Source organism: Mytilus galloprovincialis, chromosome 13 (genome assembly GCF_965363235.1).
Source record: "Mytilus galloprovincialis chromosome 13, xbMytGall1.hap1.1, whole genome shotgun sequence".
In the NCBI taxonomy this organism is placed as follows: Eukaryota; Metazoa; Mollusca; class Bivalvia; order Mytilida; family Mytilidae; genus Mytilus; species Mytilus galloprovincialis.
In genome coordinates, this window is record NC_134850.1 from 26587221 (window position 1) to 26609869 (window position 22649).

Below are 22649 nucleotides of genomic sequence, written 5' to 3' on the forward strand. Positions count from 1 at the left end.
TCTACGGAAGACTTATAGATTAAAGTACTATAAAGATTATGTTCTCCTGTTGGTGTCCTTTTGTTATTTTTGTCCCTAGGTTTCAGTGTCGTTAACTTATCCCACACTTCTGTTCAAATTTATAAAATCTATAGAAATTCATGAATTTGTTATTTCTTTATGTCCACCTACGAAAGTAGAGGGGCATTATGTTTTCTGGTCTGTGCGTCCGTTCGTCCGTCTGTTCGTCCGTCCGTCCGTCTGTCCCGCTTCAGGTTAAAGTTTTTTGTCAAGGTAGGATTTGATGAAGTTGAAGTCCAATCAACTTGAAACTTAGTACACATGTTCCCTATGGTATGATCTATCTAATTTTAATGCCAAATTAGAATTTTTTCCCAATTTCACGGTCCATTGAATATGGAAAATAATAGTGAGAGTGGTGCATCTGTGTACTTTGGACACATCATCTTGTTTTGTTGTTGTTTAGAAAAATGGTATAAAAGTTAAATAATATCTAAGCCCTCAATTAAAAATTGAATATTTAAGACAAAGACCGAATGAAAACAAAACAGGCCACAGGAAAAGCATACGTCAAGTAATGTTACCCTAGCCCCTAAAATGCAAAGAGACCATTAGAATGATATTAAGATGTATGCAACCTTGCTCTTATAAGAAGGGATAGAATTGCCCAGTCTTTGGTTCCTATGTTTTTAGTTTGTATCGCGTTGTTTGTCTTCCCGCCGTGGCGTTGTCTGTTGTCTTTGGCTGAAGAGTTTGAATATATTTTGGTATCTTCCGGACCTCCCTCTCACTCATTGTTTAATTAGAAAGATATAATGACATGGGACAACTCTATCATATTTAAAAATGTCAATTAAACTCAGTCATCAGTTTCTATGAAATAGGAAGTAATATTTTTACTAGTGCATATCAAACTTATAAAAATCGCGTGCATGGTATTTGTATTTTTAAAACTGAAGCTGGTCTGAGACGAATAATTTGGTCTCTTTATATTTGCATACAACTCTTTATAAGTTTTAATTAATGCCTATATATATATATATATGCGTACGCCAAACTATCATTAGCATTGAATTTCTCTTAGAATTTGACATTAAACAGCACCAACAAAGCTAATGCTGTCTGAATTAAATACTTTGAAAACATGAAACTACAAAACCTCGTTTGAAAACCATGAATAAATTTTAGGATGTTTTTATTTAATAAAAACTTTGACTTAATTGTCTGATTATCTTGGTTACATTGCATTAAGCTCGACATGCAAACATTGCTTTTTTCTGAATTGATATGCAAATTCGTTTCGGAATGATCTGCTTTCCATGAAGTACAACTTTAATTAGAAATGTTTGCTAAATGAAGAGAAAAAATCTATGCAGAAACACCAATAACATTATTTGCGCAGTTAGAAATAGATATTACAATTAATTGATGCAGTTTGTGAACTTTGGGATTTTTTTTTTCAAATGACTTTGAATAGAATTGAAAATGGAAATGGGTAATGTGTCAAAGAGACAACAACACGTTCAAAGAAGAAAAAAATTGCTACTAGCATGTCTTCAAAACAGCGTGAAAATCCTGCACCCGGATGCATGTTATACTGTAATGTACTTTGTGTACTACTGAATATTTATAGATATAATAATTATCTTCTTATAGGAAATCTCATGGGAAACATAACTGTTCACGCATCAGTGTCATCTGTCTTTTATTTACTCATTATTACTATACAGAATATTTAATTTCGACAAAGAAGTCAGTAATCACCACTTAATTCAGCTACATGTATAAAATATACACACAGGCAGTATACAATTTTTTTTTTTATAAAAATGAGTCAAATCAAGGGGGCACTGCCATGTTAAGTGATAGATACCATTGAAACCCAAAGAAACAAATATCAGTCTATTGGCATGCTTCAAGAAGATCAAACGAATGAAATTCACATTTTATCATCAATTTAGAAATTAGAAGATATTGGATATGATATGAATTGTTTACCAGAGTCAGTTGTCTTTACAGTTCATCGACATATCTGTATTATAAGAAACCAAAACATCTACACATACACAATTCGCCGCTAACGAAATAGAAAAAAATATGTGTTATTGTATTGTTTGTTCACAAATTAAAATTAACATTAGATGAATGGATAAATAAAAAAAAAATGAGCATGATATACATAATTAAAAAAATGCATATTAAATTTTTGGTTTCCGTATGTATTAAAATTGAGAATGGGGAATGTGTCAAAGAGACAACAACCCGGAAACAGCCGAAGGCCACAAAGTGGTCTTCAATACAGCGAGAAAATCCCGCATCGGGATGCGTGCTTCAGTTGTCCCCTCAAAAAAGTGTACTAGTTCAGTGATAATGGACGTCATACATATTGGTGGCCTTCGGCTGTTGTCTACTCTATGGTCGGGTTGTTGTCGCTTTGACACATTCCCCATTTCCTTTCTCAATTTTACTTCATACTAAACTCCGAAAAATGAACTTAAAATTAAAAATCATACAAGACTTACAAAGACCAGAGGCTTACTTGGGACAGGCGCATAATGAGGCGGGTTAAACATATTTTTTTGAGATCACAACTCTTCCCATTGTCCCAAAAATTTTCTGTCGATCCTGTATTATACTTTACCGCTACAATGTGTCAGGTAATCTGATAAACAAATATTTACAACAGATTAGTTTTTTCTTGTCCAAAAAGTAAAATGTTGCATTATTTGAAATTTTTAGGGAGGATCTTTTAACGGTGTATTAAAACAGCTCACCGTATACCAAAGGTCTAACCGTATACCAAAGGGTGTACGTACTCGAGCGACTGTATTTTTTAGATTTTGTAATCAGGTTATATACTAATTAAGATCCAATAGTCTGATTTGAATAACAAATACATAAAGACGTTTCAACTCAAACTACGTATAGCTTATGCAAAAACTCAACAAAGAGACAATGCTGATATAATTTAATTCAACAGAAGCGGATGTCGTCTACATAAAATCCTCAGTGATGATCGGATAAAAGTATGAAAATAATTCAAATTCGACGATTTTCTTTAACAACCAAAAATACAAAATCAATACAAACACAGGTACTTAATATGACTAATTGCACGTACACCTAGGTGTAGAAAAACGTATCGTTTCGAATGATTTAACATTTTAGAAACAGCAAATTTACTGATTCTGTCAACACAAAAGAATATTGTTTATATCTTACATCAGTCTCAAATGACGTGATTGCAAATGAACCTAGGCATAGAGCTGCAATTCCCACCCTGTAATTTCCACCTTAGAGCATGTTTTATTTCACAACAGTCTTTTCGACCCCTTCATTTGGTTGATTTAGTCCCCATACTTTGTAGTTCGTCAAATAACCTTCCAGTGGCGGATGCAGGAATTTTCGAAAGGGGGGGTGCTAGCCCAGGGCAAAGGGGGGGGGGGGGGTGCAGGGGGGGTGCAAACATATGTCCCGATTCAAATGCATTGATCGGCCAAAATAAAGAGGGGGTGCGGACCCCCGGAACCCCCCCTCTGGATCCGCCACTGCCTTCATATGTTAGAAATGAACTCATTATATATATCAGTGTTGGAAGTTTGTTTTTGCGCAGCACGTTTCGTCTACAAAAGACTCACCATTGATGTTTGAATAAAAAGGCTTAATAAAGTACAATAGATGAATAGCATTGAGGACAAAAAAAAATTTGTCAAATACAGCTAAGGTAATCTACTCAGTAAATTTACTAAAATAACCATATCAATGATATTTCTGCCAAAACAAAAAAATGCTATATTTGATTCATATCAAATATCTGTACCAAACAACATATTCACAAATGAACCAACGCGTAGAGCTGCAATTGTCATCATGCAATTTCCACCCTAGAACAGGTTTAATTTTACAACAGTCTTCTCCACCCCAATCATCAGGTTGATTCAGTCCCTATACTTGGTGGTTAAACAAATTCCCTTTATAAGTTGAAGTTAACTCAGCATAGATACCAGGATTGAAATTTTGTTTTTGCGCCAAACGTGCATTTCTTCTACAAAAGACTCACCAGTGATAATTTTGAAACACATTGAGGACAAAAAATTCTTAAAATTTTTGCCAAAATACAGCTAAAGTAATCTATACAGTAAATTTACTAAAATAACCATATCAATGATATTTCTGTCAAAACAAAAATGCTGTATTCATATCAAATATCAGTATGAAATAACGTATTCACATATGAACCAAAGCGTAGAATCGCAATTGTCATCCTGTATTTTCCACCCTAGAGCTGGTTTTATTTCACAACAGTCTTCTCCGCCCCAATCATCAGGTTGATTTAGTCCCCATACTTCGTTATCGTCTGCTAATACTGTTCCATCTCTCCATTCAAATGTTCCTTCAATTACCTGGTCATTTGCTCCTGTCCAGTAATTCTTTGTGTTATCTGAAAAAGAATACTCAAACTGGAGAAATTATCTTACAGTAAAATTCAAATAACTGTCTACTCCCGTGAAATAATGGAACAGAGACCCGTATATGAAATTTCACTAGTATATATGTGAAACCTGTTTTGAAATACCACCAAAGTGAGATCTAAAAAGTTGTTTCTTAAGACAGCTTTTTTTAAATACAGGTTCAAACTATATGAAATGTACTTCAGAGAGATCTAAAATTTATGGTATCATGATACAGGTTTTTGCTTAATTCAGGTTTCACTGTATATCATTGTCGGCAATTATTCTCTGACAGCAATGAATCAATATAGTTAATTGATAAACATTTTTGTTTTGTTAATATCCAGATCTATGCATTTATAAAGAGAAACACTCACAAGTCTTAGATAGTAATTAGTTATCAAAGGTACCCGGATTATAATTTAGTTCGCCAGACGCGCGTTTCGTCTATATAAGACTCATCAGTGACGCTCATATCAAAATATTTATAAAGCCAAACAAATACAAAGTTGAAGAGCATTAGGATCCAAAATTCCAAAAAATTGTGCCAAATAATGCTATACCTGGGATTAGAAAATTTGTGCCAAATAATGCTATACCTGGGATTAGAAAATCCTTAGTTTTTCCAAAAATTCAAAGTGTTGTAAATAATAGAGACATATAAATTCCACCACTGCAACACGTGTGTACGATAATTGAGATTTGAGATTTTTATAATTACAAGTCGAGGCTTGCTATTTTTTTCAAAAAAATTTGTGAAAACAGTGAGGAAAAAAAGATAACCTATTATTAACAATGTAACGTCATCTCGACCAACATTGAGCGTATGCATGAGTTCGTATTGAAGATTATCTTGCAGTAACTACAATTCATTGAGTTAGGATATCTTGCCAATGGGCTTATAATGGGAGGGTTTAAGGTACCTATATTTTACTCATGCTATGCATAGAAGGAAAGAAACAAGGGAAATCATTACATGAGGGATCTGGGTCAAACATTGATGTAGACGTACACTGATGCGTTGAGAGAAAAGTTAGTCTATATTTAAGAATTTTCATGTCTAGAAAAGAGTATGAACATACTATTTTAATTGCCAATCAGTCATATGAATAGAATAAGCAGGGTACATCAATAGTACAACAATCTAATAAGACACGAAACAACCAAATATTTCTAGTCGTCAATACTATTGAATATACAGTTTCTAATGACAATATGTAACAATTGTCGTAACCACAACCCCATCTTCTTTCCCCCAAATTTGACCTTCCGAATTAAACTAACTTAGGGAGCAGGGAAGCGATCATGTAGTTTTATGGGATATTATGGCTTTTTGTTTGAGTCAAAAATTTGTTTTCGGGCAGACGCTTACCTTTTCTTTTAATTTTTATCCGTCATCATTCTTTTTTAAAGTCAACACTAAGGAATGGGAAGAATATGGATTCAGAATTTTTTTCTTGTTATCTGCTTGGGGTGTAATACCACCATTGATTTTCCCCTATTAGTCTTTGTTAAATTTGCACTTTTCAAAAAAATGTGCAGAATTTATCTTTGTTTCAAATAAAGAAATACTTGGCATGAGTATAGTTTTATCATGTCCAGTACTATAGAAAAAAATTCAAATATCAATTCATTGCATATAAGAAAATAACCATCATTGGAAGATAACCAATCAAATGTCTCCCCTTATTTTATCTGTGTACAAGGTTTAGTCACCATGTAACCTAAAGATTACAAAATTTTCTATAGAAATCCCAAATAAAAAATAATGGTGTTTTGAAATACCCAAGACATATGTTTATGACACAGAAATGTTTTTACTGCAATAAAATGTAGGATTAATTACCTACACCTGTCAAATTCAAGGGAATATTTTTTTTAGACCTACGTTCGTATACAACTGGATGTGACGTACCATGATTTGGTGGTATTACACCTTGACCACAATATTTTGTCATCAAATTAGAGATCAGAATATATTTTTTTAGAAAAAAAAAACCATAACCCCATCCTCCCTTTGAAGATAAATGGTCGTTTTCTTATCACCAGATTTGTACTTACATAAGCAATACGACGGGTGCCAGATGTCGAAAAAGATCTGCCTACAATTCCGGAGCACCACATGAGATCACGCCGGCTTTTTTTGGTGGGAGATCGTATTTCTCTGACTTTAGTTTCTAAGTTGTGGTCGTTTTCTGTAATGGGTTGTCAATTCATTTTCGACTTATGAATTTGAATGTCTCATTATTGTCTCTGTTTTAACATGTCAAATTTACAAACGCTTCTAATTAATTTTAAACATCTGATGGTGATGAAGGGTAAAATATGACAAATGAAAAATCTATAAGTTAGACAACTCTAGATCTGAAATCAATGACGTCAAACTAAATTTATCTATTAAAATAGTTTACTGTATATAAAATATATCAAGCTCTTTGTCGCTATTTCAGAATAGTTGTGAATATATTTAAAAACTATCAGAGATTCGCCATCAGTTTTTCAATCTCTTATACAGACAGAGTTGTCGTCCTTTCCTCTTCAATGAGGAGGAAAGGACGACAACTCTGACTGTATGGGAGATTGTCAGTTTTCAATTACCCAAACATCAGTACTATGTCATTTACCTGTAACAGAACTATTCAGATAGATTAGCTTCTCCATGGTATCTACTTTAACCAATTGACCTCGCACTCCAGCACATATACCCTGGGCAACGAACCAGGTGAGCCATTGTCCATGTACTAAGTAACAAAAGTCCATACTTTTTTCATAAGTATAACCAAGTGATTTAGGGCAACGTTCTGTAAACAAAATAATATGCAGTGAACATATACAAATAAATAAAAAAGACTTGAGCTTAATGAGAAACATGATCAAACATGCATATTTTGGGTGAGCCAAATTAATAATATCATACTGTAGATTCATTATCATTCGTCGGATACCAATATTCGTGGATTTCATGGGTAAAGATGAACCACAAAATTAAATGTTCAACAAATGCTAGATTTCCTCAAGGCTTGTATTACTTGAATAAGTTTTTTTATACATTTTTGAAAAAAAATATGATTACACTTATTTCAGGAACATATATGATTGATTTGGATTACAAATTATAAATAACTTCAAGTCTTAATCAATTCACAAGTATCTGCCTATTTATATCAGTCTACCTTTAAGATTTTGTAGGAAAATGATAAATGAATAGTCCCAAAACCAAACTGTTTTTTCGTCATTATGGATTTCAAAGTGTATTGAACAGAAACTTAAGGATCAATTTATACAATTTTGGTATTCAGAAATGTTCAAGTCTCCTAAAGCATTGTGCTATAGATTGTTTTAAACTCATTTTTGTTAAAAAATATATCTCAAGAGTTATCACCCTATTATATGTACATCCTTTGTAAATTCAGATGTGGTAGTCACCAAATACCAGTCGAGACCGGGAGATGGCGCAATGTGCCAAGAAGCGAAAGAGTGTGCTCTCTATGGATATCGGTGATGAATATCACTATATTATGACATGTAGATACTTTATCAATGAAAGAATAAATCTGCTTCCCCCTTTTTGTCACGAAAATGTTAACAATATAAGTTTGAACAGGTATTTGCTTCCAACAATGTAATTGTATTAGAAAAACTATGTAAATTTATTAAGAACGTCCAAGAGAAGGTCGTTCCTCCAGGTTAGAACTTCTTAGAATCACTTTATATATGTATATGTAATTCACACATGCTATATATAAGTTTGTATATTGTTAATATGTATATGTTCTCTGTAACAATTGTTTTAAGAGAATAAAGTATTCCAAAAAAGAGAAAAATCTTTGACCCAGAAGCGTCGGTATGAAAGATAAGTGCGTCAGAGAGTTAATTAGTGTTTCAGAAGAATTAGACTTTATATTTAATGAGAAAAATAATCAGATGACTGTCAAAATTTATTAAAGTTAGTAACATCTATATTATTGGACACCTATAAAAATAATATTCCGAAAAGTTACTTATATAAGTAATATTTAAAATAGCCTCGTTTACAACATTACTTAATTTTAATTGTTACTTGTTTAAGTAAAGGCCCTTACTGCTAATGAAAGATTGATTGGGGAAATTGACCAGAGTTATCTTACGTACATTAATCACAGAGAGGGTTTAGCAAACAATTTTAAATTATAGTTTAATTAACATTAAATAATTTTCCACTAAAAACAAATGTTACTTTATTCAAATATAAGGACTTGGTCAGCTAAATGTACTAGTTTTATTAGATATTAAATTTTGTAAGACAATAGATAAACATGCTAGAAAATGTAGGTAGTTGCATGTGTTGATGATTTCCATTTCATTAGGAATAAATATAATAAAACAATATAAAAGGATTAAGTTATTTTTATTATAGGGATTTTCATCTATTCATATCAAATATGTATCAGTTTAAATCTCTAAAATAAAATACAATAATGATCAGAACATCTAATTATAATATAAATTAAATCCTTTTGATACATTGACATACTGACACAATCACTATCGAAACACATATGTTATTAATATTGACTTATGTAAAATACCAATACTGAATGTTCCCTAAGAAATTTTACAATATTAACACAATTACAGAATTAGATAAAGTTCACTAAGATTTCTCGAATGTCCCACTAATTCATATGTAGAAGATAGGATACTGCATTTGCAAACTTCACTGCTGTCATGTTATTATCTTGCAGTCTCTGGTGTAGGTCATCTAGCCTTTTGTAAATTTCAATATTTTTTCTTTTACATGGACGACGTTTACGACCTGCCGAATATTGAATAATTCTTACTCTAACAGCTGTTGATGTTTCTTCAGTAGTTTGCCAAGTTGAAGATGTTTCGATGCGGATCATCTACATGATTCTTTAATTTGTGATGTCATCCTTAAGTGGTGACGATTGTGTTGGCTTCGTCGACTTCTTCTAATGTAGTTACGGCCAGAAATTACCTTTAAATTGTAGCCAACAAAATCAATAATAAAATTAAACAATATTTATTATACAAAAGTTTACAAGAAGTATTACACAAATATTACTGTCAACTTAACTGTCAAAATATGAGTCCAATCTTTTATCTTTGTCTGTATCCGGATATCTTTCGAAATCCAATCTGAATATTACGTTCACTACTACGGTCACAATCCAGTATGATGTTGTTTGTAGAATTAAAGTGTCAATCCAAATGCGGTGAATACTAATGTCTATCGATGTCTAAGTCTAAGTCTTAAGAGTTTAACTTGAGTGTCTGTATATATATATAGTTGTCACGGAAAATTCTAGAACAGTCTATAATGGAACATCCTAGAAAGTTACAACGGAAGTTTCTAGTAAAATGTAGAAGTTTATATAACGCATCTTTTATTAGGATCATTCTGGAAAGTTCCAATCATTCTGTAAACAACTATCAGGTCACACAACACAAATCAGGCCAACATAAAATAAATACAATAATTACAATATCATTTATATAACATAATTACAATATCATAACAATGTATTGATACAAATATCCTCTACATGCTGTATTGGTACAAGTGGAAAAAGCTAGTAATAGCTACTTCTTTTATATTCCTACTAGATAGAGAAATATGTTACCTCAATATTTCTGACCAATACAACAATGATAGGAATTTGGTAATCAATATATAGTGATCAAAGATACCAGGATTATAATTTAATATGCTAGACGCGCGTTTCGTCTTCATAAGACTCATTAGTGACGCTCATCATTGGACATGATTAGGGACTGCAACTTACTTTCCATTCAGCTGCTATCATAAGTTGCAGCTAAATAAAAGCTTATGCGTCATCATCATCAGTGTTTCTTACAAAAGATAATGACAAACAAACTTGAATTAACTCATTCTTAAAAGATATAATTTTAAAACCGTTTTAGGACAATTGAATATCATTTTATTGGCACTTATATCAATTTTGTTAGAAGGTTTTTATGAGAAAAATTAAAACATAAAAAGATATGATTTTAATGATTTACATTTATGATTAACAGCTAGTTATGGTCGTATACACTGTCGATATTATGTACTTATATTTTGACATTGCACAAGGTAGTTGATGATTTTTCTCAGACTGTTGATGACATCTTTGCACTTGTTTTCAGTAATCGTAAGTACTTTTAGATAATTAGGGACGACATCAAAAGATCGATGTAGAATAAAAAAAAACTTTAATCAAATAGTTTGGGGGTGGAGGGGGGGTGGGGGGGGGTCAACATTGCTGCAAGTTTTGTTAATCTAAAATTGATTTTACATATATCCCTATTGGTCAATCAATTTTTCCCTAATTAAGTTAAGAGGGGGGTGTGGGGGTCAGTGAAAAAACTATGTGAATTAAGTTTGTTATCCTTCATTGAACTTTTGATGTCGTCACTTACTTTGTGTAATTTTATTTTTTGTATGTTCATTGTTTTGTGTTTAAAAACTTGACTTTTACAAACATATAACTGGTTTAAAGAGTTATCCACCTGAACCAAGGTTTATACCCTTAAGTTAACCTGACAATGCTATAGCTAAACACGAAAGACGATGATGAGACAACCAACAAGTTTACAAATAATTTATGTTAAACTGAGGAATGAATTAAACAAATTCGACTAAAACTGCGGTTCTCGTGTTCTCCGGAAAGGAAGGTTGATCCTGCTAACTAGTGGAATGATAATCTGAACATGATTTTTTTTCTAACCTAGCCTAGAGTGTTTCAGATGAGTTGTATTCACTGATAAATCAGAATTCTTGCCTGTAACCACGAAATAATTTAATTTTGAATGTAACGCGTCTTCTGATTGGCTGACGTTTTTTTGTTAACATATATATTTTTTTTAGATATAATTTAGTCATGTGACCCGGACGTCGTCAACGTTTTTTCGTGGTTTTCTACGGTTTAAAATGGAATTTAGAATTAAATTATAAGAAATGACAGTAATATGTTTTCTGTCTATTCGAAATAACATAAAAAATGTGGTGCACACTGTTAAATAACGCGCTACGCGCGTTATTCAGTGTGAACCAATTTTTTTTATGTTAATTCTTCATAGACAGAAAAAATATTAAAGTCATTCCTTATATAAATACAATAAAACATTTATAAGTACATCTGTATAATGTGCCTATGAAGTTGTACTATATTTTTGTATTATTTTATTTTAAACATTTTCTATGCTATGAATATACATGTAGGTTTTTTATGTAAAAATATTACCCGAAAGACTATATTCTTTTTTTCAAGTGTTATGAATCAAACTCTGTTCTTTAAAAATATATTTATTGTCCATTTACTAATTTTCACACAATTTCCTCAAAATGAAATCCAAAATTGCGCTATTATATTATCCATGAACAAATGACTTTAGTCAGAAAAATATATGCAGATTTGATCTAATAAGAAACATTAGTGAAAAGGGTGAATGTTGTTTGAAACATTTCAAACACTATCTTCATTATGTGCATGTAGAGCCATAATGGAAAATTTTACAGACATGACTCTGTATCAAACCTCGTTGCTACAATTTTCCACACCTGCTTAATCAAGAAAGAAAATGGCGTGTCAGCTTTTGACAAAATCCACTAAACAGTAAAATCACAAAACTATTGAACTCTTAGAAAAATTCAAAACGGGAAGTCCCTTATCAAATGGCAAAATCAAAAGCTCAAACACATCAAATGAATAAGCAACCCCTGTCATATTCATATTTCTGAATTGGTACAGAAATTTTCTAATATAGAAAATGGTAGATTGATTTAGGTTTTATAGATTAAACACGACTTTTAAATTTTGAAGATATATAACAGTTATATCACTACAAACCATTAAAGTCTGAAATGGCCTATATCTGTACTCGACTGTACTGATTTTTACTCGACCAGTCTGAATTGGTCTGACTTTTACTTGACATTACTCGACCCCAGTCTGAACCATACTTGACTGTACTGAATCATACTTGACCCTTATCTTTGCTGTTGAAAATAGTCTGAACTATTACTCGACCAGTCTGAAACAGTCTTAACCCATTCTTGACATGTACTCGACCTATTTTTCCAGTCTAAACCATACTTAACCAAAGGTCTGAACAATACTCGACCAGTCTGAACCATACTAGACCAAAAACCCTCTACTTTTTTAACTGTTTAAATAAATCTTTTTTTAACTGACATATATATAACAACAGCCAACAAAATTTATAAAAGATTTTAACCTTATATAAGAAATATATCTCTGATTATATTTAGGTTAAAAAAAAATATATTATATATAACTTATATCAAAAAAGGGATAAAATTGAATAAATAAATAAAATTATTTTTCTGATTAGTGGTGAAATATAAAGTATAACCTCTGCTTGGGGCAAACTCATAAATAAGATCACACCTGGTTAGAGGTTTTAAATTCTAAATAACATTGATTCAAAATTACAACATCCTGTTTAAATTAAATAACAAGGCCTTTCGAATATACATGTATGTACTAGATAAGTAATACACGAATTTAAGAAAATAGGGCTTTCTTTTTACCTGTAAAACACACATGTACTGAGTTAATTAGAACATATTAAAGTGTTTTATGTATGCCATGTTAATTTGACAAAAAATACTAAAATTAATTTAAAAATTTTTTTATTGTTACTTTGGAATACATTTCCTTTTTTAAAAAGGTTATCAAGGATTGCTAGGGAAATTCTATTATAATGATTATATTAAATTCTTGGTTTAATAAAACAAAACAATTAAGCTCTCATTTTTTAAAAATTTATTAAGTTGTTTTATATACTATTTTATATATATCTTAATAAAAAAACATTCACTGCATTAAGTCAACAGACAACATAAATCTATACTAGGCTTAAGTTAATGGTGAAAATAGTCCAATTACCATAAAATACTTCCGAAATATTCATAAGATTAGAATAATATTGAAAATATTAGTCACAATTCATTTTTTTAGATAATTTGATCAGCTTGTTTCATTTATATTTTAAAAGTTGATATATATTATTATGTAAGTGTTGATTAATATTGAGTTGAAGTTATATTATGATTGATTATTGTGAAATTTTAATTTCAATACTGTATTGAATACATTTTTAATTTCAAGTTGTTGTTTAAATTTCATTTTTATTAAAAAAAATCCTAAATTGATAAAATTCAGTTAATAGATACAAAGAATAGGTCTAGTTTGGTTAAGACTTGGTCGAGTATGGTTGAGACTAGGTCAAGCATGGTTCAGACTAGGTCGAGTATGGTTCAGACTAGGTCGAGTACGGTTCAGACTTGGTCGAGTACAGTTTAGACTCGTATAAAACGGTTAAGTACTGGTCAAGAACACATTCAGACTGTTAAGTATGGTTCAGAATTCAGTCGAGTATTATCAAGTAAATCTCAGACGAATTCAGACTGGTCGAGTAAAACTCAGTACAGTCGAGTACAGATATAGGCCATTTCAGACTTTTAATGGTTTGTAGTGTATGTAATTAATAAGTGTTGTTTTGAATTGCAATGCCGATGACACTTTTTTGACATGGCTAAACACCACCTATGACGTTTAGGACGAAAACTTTTGAAAGTAAGCATACATTGCTTAAACATGTCTAAAAATAAGATTTAGGAATGGAAGTGGGGAAGTTGTTTTTTTAACATATTGAATAATTCTAATGAATAAAATATGTGCACACACAAATATAATATACTGTACAACGAAAATCAACAACAAAACCAAATATTACATTAAATAAGTTGAATTTTTTGGTTTGCAACATTGATATGAGATTTGATCGCTTGCCTTAATTTATAGTATAAAGGAATCGAGGGTTTGGTATCACAGGTCGAAACATATATATCAGAATACCGGTTGTATTTTATGTTTGGTTCATTAAAAAAATATACATGCATATTTAAATACACTGTATAATGATTACACACAACCAAAGAAAATTAATGTAGCTTTTTATATATGTATAACGTCTAGACTTTATTAGTGGTGTTCGATAATTTACTTTAGTTCTATATTTCTATTGAAAATCCAAAGCTTATAAAAAAATTTGAAGAGCTATAATCCAAAAAGTAAAAAAAAAGTAGAGCCTAAGTCGAGCATAACTTGAATAATTATTTCAGATTATTCATTATGCTTTATATTTAGAAAAAAAGTCTAATTCAAAGTTCGTTTTTCTTTTAAACTTTCATGAGATAGCAGGAAGATGAAGATCTTCAAACAAATTTGAAATTCAATTTAAATAGTTGATAATAATGTATCGTTTATATCAATGTTACAGTTATGAATGAAAAGTGAAGAGGTTGATGATCTCTTTTTCTATTCAAAATAATGGAATAGAGAAGAACGATTGGCGTTAATAAAATATCGTGTTATTTCCCGGTTATAAATCATAGTTTTCCGTGTGATGAGTTGAGATTGTTGTTTGTCTTTTAGTTCCTGTACTTTTGGGCTATGTAAGGTTTTTCAAGAAAATTAAAACATAACTCTATATGATTGTAATTAGTACTTTGTGTCTTTTGCCAATAGAAATACATACTAGATAAATTTTATTGCCAAAATGTCCATAGACGTGGTCAAGGAGCAAATGTATCACAACTCCAGTGAGTGTTTCTATCATATTTGCATTTCTCAGATAAAAAAATATGAATTGAAGCAAATAGATTTTGTAATCAGATTTTTCAAACGACCATTTATATCAATGGACCCATTAAATTGATACAAAATGACAATTCTGATATAATTTGTGAGTTTATTGAATACACTTTTTTATTTTTGCATTGGTGCTGTATTTTAAAAGCATCATGAAACGAGAACTGACTTAAAATAAAGATATTATAAATTGAAGTGTATGGACACAATACAAATACAGAGATTTCAAAATTAGAGTTCATAAGGTTATAATGTGTTTGTCTTTATATATCTATAGAATAGCAGCAGTATTTGTAAGTAGATAAATCGTTGTATCTCAATTCTAATAAAAAATCTAACGAACGACAAACCCGAATAAATAAGGCATTAGTTTATCACGAAACGATAAGTTTAGTCGGATTGTACCTAGACTAATTGACTCGGTATACATTATCACTGTAAATATTAGAAACTGGCCATTGTTTTATTATAGTTCGTTTCTGTGTGTGTTACATCTTAATTTTGTGTTTCTGTTGTGTCGTAGTTCTCCACTTATATTTGATACGTCTCCCTCAGTTTTAGTTTGTAACTCGGATTTGGTTATCAAGGACAAGGACAGTTATTGCTGTTCATTATGGATTTATTATGTGTTAGGTCCTTTTGTCAATTTTGGCAGTATATCTAGAGAATATTCAACAAATACATATCTCCAAGATAAAGGTAATTAAAACATGTCTTTATAGAAATTAACCATACATTCTCGTACAAGAACAAAGCTAGTAAAGGAGAACAATTGGCACGGAACAATTGGTGCCAATTGGAGTACATACAACCCGTCGTTAAACTTTATTGTCTAAATGTAAAGAGATGTTGTCAAGGAGAAAATTTTATCACAATTCCAATACGTATAGGTGTAAATAAACTCATCATAGATACCAGGACTAAATTTAGTATGTACGCCAGACGCGCGTTTCGTCTACAAGACTCATCAGTGACGCTCGAATCAAAACAAGTTAAAAAGGCCAAATAAAGTACGAAATTGAAGATCATTGAGGACCAAAATTTTTAACAGTTTTGCCAAATACAGCTAAGGTAATCTATGTCTGAGGTAGAAAAGCCTTAGTATTTAAAAAAATCAAAAATTTGTAAACAGTTAATTTATAAATATAACCATATCAAAGACAATTCATGTCAGCACAAAAAGTGCTGACTACTGGGCTTGTGATACCCTCGGGGAAATAAATCTCCGCCAGAAGTGGCATCGACCTAGTGGTTGTAAATAAACTCATTATAGATATTACTCAATTTATTTCACTTGACTGGGCGGAGTTTAACCGGCTAGCTCATGATAAACCAGTCCATCTATAGATAGGTGTTTTAGGATAAACTCATCAATGAAGTGTCCAGTAATTCATTTGTAAATTCCTTTGATGACACTGATAGGTAATTAGAAATCAGTAATAATTATAACGGCAATCATCCTTATCACACACACCTTCAAATAGACTGAGCTTATGCAAATTAAAACGTAATCTCCGCCCGATCAGTTGAAATAACATTGGTAATAACAGCACTAAATTTAGTAATACCACCATGATTTTCCACTATTAATCTTTGTTAAATTTGCACTTTTCAAAACAATCTGTAGAATTTATTTTTGTTTCAAATAAAGAAATACTTGGCATGAGTAAAGTTTTATTCTGTCCAGTACTATAAAAAAAAATCACATAACATTTCATTGCATATGAGAATATAACCATCACTGGAAGTTCACCAATCAGATTGCTCCCCTTGTTTTATCTGTGTACAAGGTTTAGTCACCATGTAACCTTAAGATTATAAAATATTCTATAGAAATCCCAAAATAAAAAAAATAATGGTGCTTTGAAATACCCAAGACATATGTTTATGACACAGAAATCTTTTACTGCAATAAAATATAGGATTAATTACCTACAACTGTCAAATTCAAGGGAATATTTCTTTTCGACCTGTTTTCGTATACAACCGGATGTGACGTACCCTGCATAATTTGGTGGTATTACACCTAAAGAAGACATTATGGTTTAATAAACTGATTGTGACTTTTTTCCTTTGTAAAACTGGTTATTTCAAGCATTTCTGTCAAGCTTTGTCATAATCAGTTCAATAGTTTGAGAAAAATCTAGTATAATGAAAGACGACATCTACAGCGATTCCAGCAAAATTTCTTCGACAAATCCAAACCAAGCCGCATCAAGATAGAATATAGTGTGGACCAATAAATGATCAAATATTTATCTTATCTGCCTATAAACAGTTGAATATGATCCCCCAAATGATTTTAGGAAGATAAATACCACTTATGGACCTCTTTGTCTTCTTTATAAGGTCTCTTTTGGTCAATTTATACTTCTCATTTCCTCACAATTTCAACTTTTTAGGCCAATAAGTAAAAATAATGGGGTAACTTTCACTTATTTTTGATAGAAATATTATCAGAAATGAGTAATTGAAGTATTTTAGCAGAATGAACAATCTATATACAAATTCACTGTCTCCAAGGAGGTTTCAATAAGTCCTTAAGTCAAAATTAAATTTACGCCGCATTCCAGAGAGGGACATAAAAGGCTTCTCTTTTAATGAATAATTTGTCGTTACTGCATTAAAAATAATTTCATTAACTTATAAATATATATCTATTTATGTATTTATTAGGAAAAGGTTCTATCATAGCAGAATATAAGAAATAAGGAGAAAAAGCCCCCCCCCCCCACTTTTCCCCAACCAAAAAAAAAAAACAACAAAAAAAACCCAAAAAACTTTATATTCATGGAATAGTCCTATTTCAAGTCAAAATTCTCATAAAATGTGTTTTGGAGACTCAATTCACTCAGAATATTTCATTTTTTTGTTGTTCGGTGGTTGTCGTTTGTTGCTGTTTATCAGATTTGTTTCGTTTATTGTTTCCAACATAAATTAGGTTATCAGTTTTCTCGTTCAAGTTTTTTCCCCATTATATCTGACTATGCAGTATGAGTTAAGCTAATTGTTAAAGGCCGTACGTTGTCCTTTATTTGTTAGCTGCTATGTCTTACAGTCTCTGGAAGCGAGTTGTGTCACTGGCAACAATACACTTCTAATTTGTAGATATACATGCAATTAGAGAACGAGCAACACCACTTGCACAACTTCTACTTTTATTTTTGATATAAGGCTGGCAAAGTCATCTCTGATATGTTTACATCTAATACTAAGTTTAGTGTTTATTTTTTCACAAAAAGTTGTGAATTAAACTTGGTTTTATTGGAAGCAAAAAAAAAAAAAAAGGCCACATTTGTTTGTCTTTTTCATTTTTAGCCATGGCGTTGTCAGTTTGTTTTAGATTTATGAGTTTGACTGTCCCTTTGGTATCTTTCGTCCCTCTTTTATAAGAGAATATTTCAAACCATTAAGAACATAAAACGGCGAAAAATCAGTACACAACCACAAGATAGAAAATTGAAGACAATAAACCGACATTTGGAGCCACCAATAGGCTAAGTCAAGCTTTGAGCCATGAAGCTCGGGAGTTGACTAACGTTTGTAAAAAATGGCACTATCAAATATGTTTTTTTTTTAATAATTGTCAAATCAAACTTAAAACAACATGAATTAATGAAAAACAATCAAAAAATTAGATGATATCTTCCAAGAAATAGTGACAAATTAATTAATACATATTGACTATATCGAGATATTGTATAATAAACAATGAATTAGCTACCCTTGGTGGCATTTGGGATGGGTTTTTTTTCCTTTTTGGTTGAGTTGTTTTGTCTTTGACACACTCTCCAGTTTCATTCTCAATTTTATCCTATATTTACCAAAAGGAAATATGTGGAATAATACTGGAAACAAAACACCCTTCAAATATTAGAGAGAAAACAAAGAGTGAAGAGTATGAAAGATCCACTTCACCAACAAAATGACAAATACTAGCTAACCCGAAACGCATTACAAAGACATACGTAAGATTTTGACACTACATGTACAAACAATCGATCAATACAGGAAATGATATGATGTTATCCAGAAATAATTTAATTTTTGATGTAACGCATTTTCTGATTGGCTGACAGTGTTTTGTTTATCAGCTCATATGCACAATTTTGTAATGTGATCGTGACTTCATCAACGTTTTTTCATGATTTACTGCGACTTACAATGGAATTCAGAATTAATGAAAAACCAATTCTTCAGAGAACAATTAAAGGTCTTTTCACCTCGATAATATAAGAATGAAATTAAAAAAACATGTTGGAAAATGTCACTCCGGGTTGAATTATTTTTGTACTTCAAACTGATATAGAAAAAAAAAGATTGATAGAATTTTTTTTCATATGATTAGTCAGAAATAGACTACTTCCGGTTAAAATACGGTTATTTCAGGTTGACATGATAAATGATGAAATGTCTACATCTATTCATGGAATAGTCCTATTTCAAGTAAAAATTCTCATAAAATGTGTTTTGGAGACTCAATTCACTCAGAATATTTCATTTTTTGTAATATTTCACTTAAATAACAAGAAATTTTAACACATGAGATTACTCACAAGGTCAAAGGTGAATGTACAGCTTCCCATATTAGGTGTAATACCACCATTGATTTTCCCCTATTAGTCTTTGTTAAATTTGCACTTTTCAAAAAAAATCTGTAGAATTTATCTTTGTTTCAAATAAAGAAATACTTGGCATGAGTAAAGTTTTATCTTGTCCAGTACTATAAAAAAAAATTCACATAACATTCCATTGCATATAAGAAAATAACCATCACTGGAAGTTAACCAATCAAATTTCTCCCCTTATTTTATCTTTGTACAAGGTTTAGTCACCATGTAACCTCAAGATTGTAAAATATTCTATAGAAATCCCAAATAAAAAAATAATGGTGCTTTGAAATACCCACGACATATGTTTGTGACACAGAAATCTTTTACTACAATAAAATATAGGATTACTTACCTACAACCGTCAAATTTAAGGGAATATTTCTTTTCTACCTATTTTCGTATACAAACGGATGTGACGTACCATGATTTGGTGGTATTACACTTATATTTATCATATTTGTCCGTCTCATACAGAAAAAGGCTTATATGAGTTGTAAAAAATACATTTTTAGTCGGATGTTTCAACCATTTAATTCAATTGATAAACTATATATATAGAAATTGCAACGATTAATTTTACCCGAAGTATCTTTCTACCTGGTAAAATTTGCAGGATGACAGTATAGTTTTCACTCGGAGAAAGGTACTGAGGTCAAATGATTATTATTAAAACAATAAATGAAAGTCTATGAAGACATCTACAATTCAGTTCAATTTTTTTAAAGAGGGGTGAAAGATACCAGAGGGACATTCAAAATCATAGATCGAAAACAAACTGACAATGCCATAGCTAAACAGAAAATATAACAAAACACAGACAAATAAAAGACACAACATAGAAAACTAAAGATAAAGCAACATGAACTAAATCAAGAACTTGAGGTGATCTCATATGCTCTGGAAGGGTAAGCATATTCTGCTCCACATGTGGAACCTATCTTAGTTTTTCTCTAGTTTTAATTTCTGTAAATGAACAAAAAGTTTTTAAAGTGTGGATTGTTTTATCTTACTTGATAATTGAATTAATCTAATTTTAAACAAATGTATACTTACCACCAAACATCGATGTATGATCATTTGTAGATGGACTAATTCCAAACTCATTATACATCTTACAATCAAATGTTAAAGTATTATATTCCAAAGAACTACATAGAGAAGTCTCCATGCATAAATATGAACAACGAATATGTGTTATTCCATTTATTGTCCGAATTGGCGAAGCAGTTCCACTTAGCCCCTTTAATAAATGATAAAAACCTTCTTTATAGGATGAAGATATGTGAAATTCGCCAAACAAAATTAATAAAATAAACGTCCTGCGCATGTTAGCGAGATAGAAAAGTTTCTAGAAATACCATGGAAGTAAAGTAAGTATTAATATTATCCTCATGACTATTTTGTTGAAATTGTGACTAAGTAATTACACTACATTCACATAAAAAGGAATTGTCACTATAACGGTAATTCCAGGATTATTTTATGAACGTTAAAATCATTCTACTGCAAGCTTAATTGATTTCTAACATCTAATCAAAATCAATTAATGCAGATATAACTGGTTAGATGAAATTCAGAATTTCAAAGTTTGTTTTCCTTATCAAATGAACATTACTTCTTGAAATTTTAAAATGAATTAGCTCATGAACTACATAGAATCAATATTTTTTTGATTTTGTAAAGTATTTGTGACCATTGTTTTAGGTGTAATCGTTTTAATATGTATGACCGTTTTAAATACGTAAAAATTGTAGGTTTCTATTTCTCAAAACTATTAAATTGTTCGTTGCTCTTTCTTTTTATTGATGGCACGCAGAACAAGGCAATGAACTGAATTATTGTACTTTTACTGCAAATTATATAACACATAAGTTCATTTACACAAGACTTAACAAATATTTCCCCTAAAATCTAGTTTAATCTCGGCCTCTGGTGATCTACTTCTTATCTCTCAGTACTAGTTCCTTGAATATTTAACTATCAAAGATCATATCATTAAAGTTTGCAATGCAACAAATGAAATAGTACAGTTAATTATTATTGGACTCAATGATTTTGATACAGTACGTGTTTTAACGTTCATACAATCTGTCGATATCTGTATTAAAGCATTGAACACGGCAGTGTTTTTCTCTGAATGTTAATGGCGTATGAAAAATGAATCAAAATTGTTTGAGGTGTGTACTGATTGATTTTATGTCTTTAAAAAGTTGTTATTGGTTTAGAACCAGCTGTGGGTAACTGCAATTACTCGTAGATTTGTATTCTGTGTCGTTCTTGTTGTGGGAATGTATTAGTATGCGTTACATCAATATCCCAAGTTAAGATAAGGGTTTTGCGATCGCAAACATGTCTAACCCCGCCACATAATATATGTGCATTTCAAAAGTCAGGAGCCTGTTGTTCGGTGGTTGTCGTTTGTTGCTGTTTATCAGATTTGTTTCGTTTATTGTTTCCAACAGAAATTAGGTTATCAGTTTTCTCGTTCAAGTTTTTTCCCCATTATATCTGACTATGCAGTATGAGTTAAGCTAATTGTTAAAGGCCGTACGTTGTCCTTTATTTGTTAGCTGCTATGTCTTACAGTCTCTGGAAGCGAGTTGTGTCACTGGCAACAATACACTTCTAATTTGTAGATATACATGCAATTAGAGAACGAGCAACACCACTTGCACAACTTCTACTTTTATTTTTGATATAAGGCTGGCAAAGTCATCTCTGATATGTTTACATCTAATACTAAGTTTAGTGTTTATTTTTTCACAAAAAGTTGTGAATTAAACTTGGTTTTATTGGAAGCAAAAAAAAAAGGCCACATTTGTTTGTCGTTTTCATTTTTAGCCATGGCGTTGTCAGTTTGTTTTAGATTTATGAGTTTGACTGTCCCTTTGGTATCTTTCGTC

At 31.1% G+C, this 22649-nt stretch overlaps 1 protein-coding gene across 1 annotated transcript; it reads right to left on the bottom strand.

The window, feature by feature from the left end:
* Positions 1–3851: 3851 nt before the first annotated feature.
* On the bottom strand, positions 3852–20961 carry LOC143056075 (C-type lectin domain family 4 member M-like). Its single transcript, XM_076229154.1, has 3 exons — positions 20800–20961; positions 7076–7252; positions 3852–4441 (listed from the first exon to the last, which is right to left on the bottom strand). The coding sequence occupies exons 1-3, from the start codon at positions 20912–20914 to the stop codon at positions 4209–4211; spliced, it is 525 nt and encodes a 174-aa protein (XP_076085269.1). The 5' UTR covers positions 20915–20961; the 3' UTR covers positions 3852–4208.
* Positions 20962–22649: the final 1688 nt, after the last annotated feature.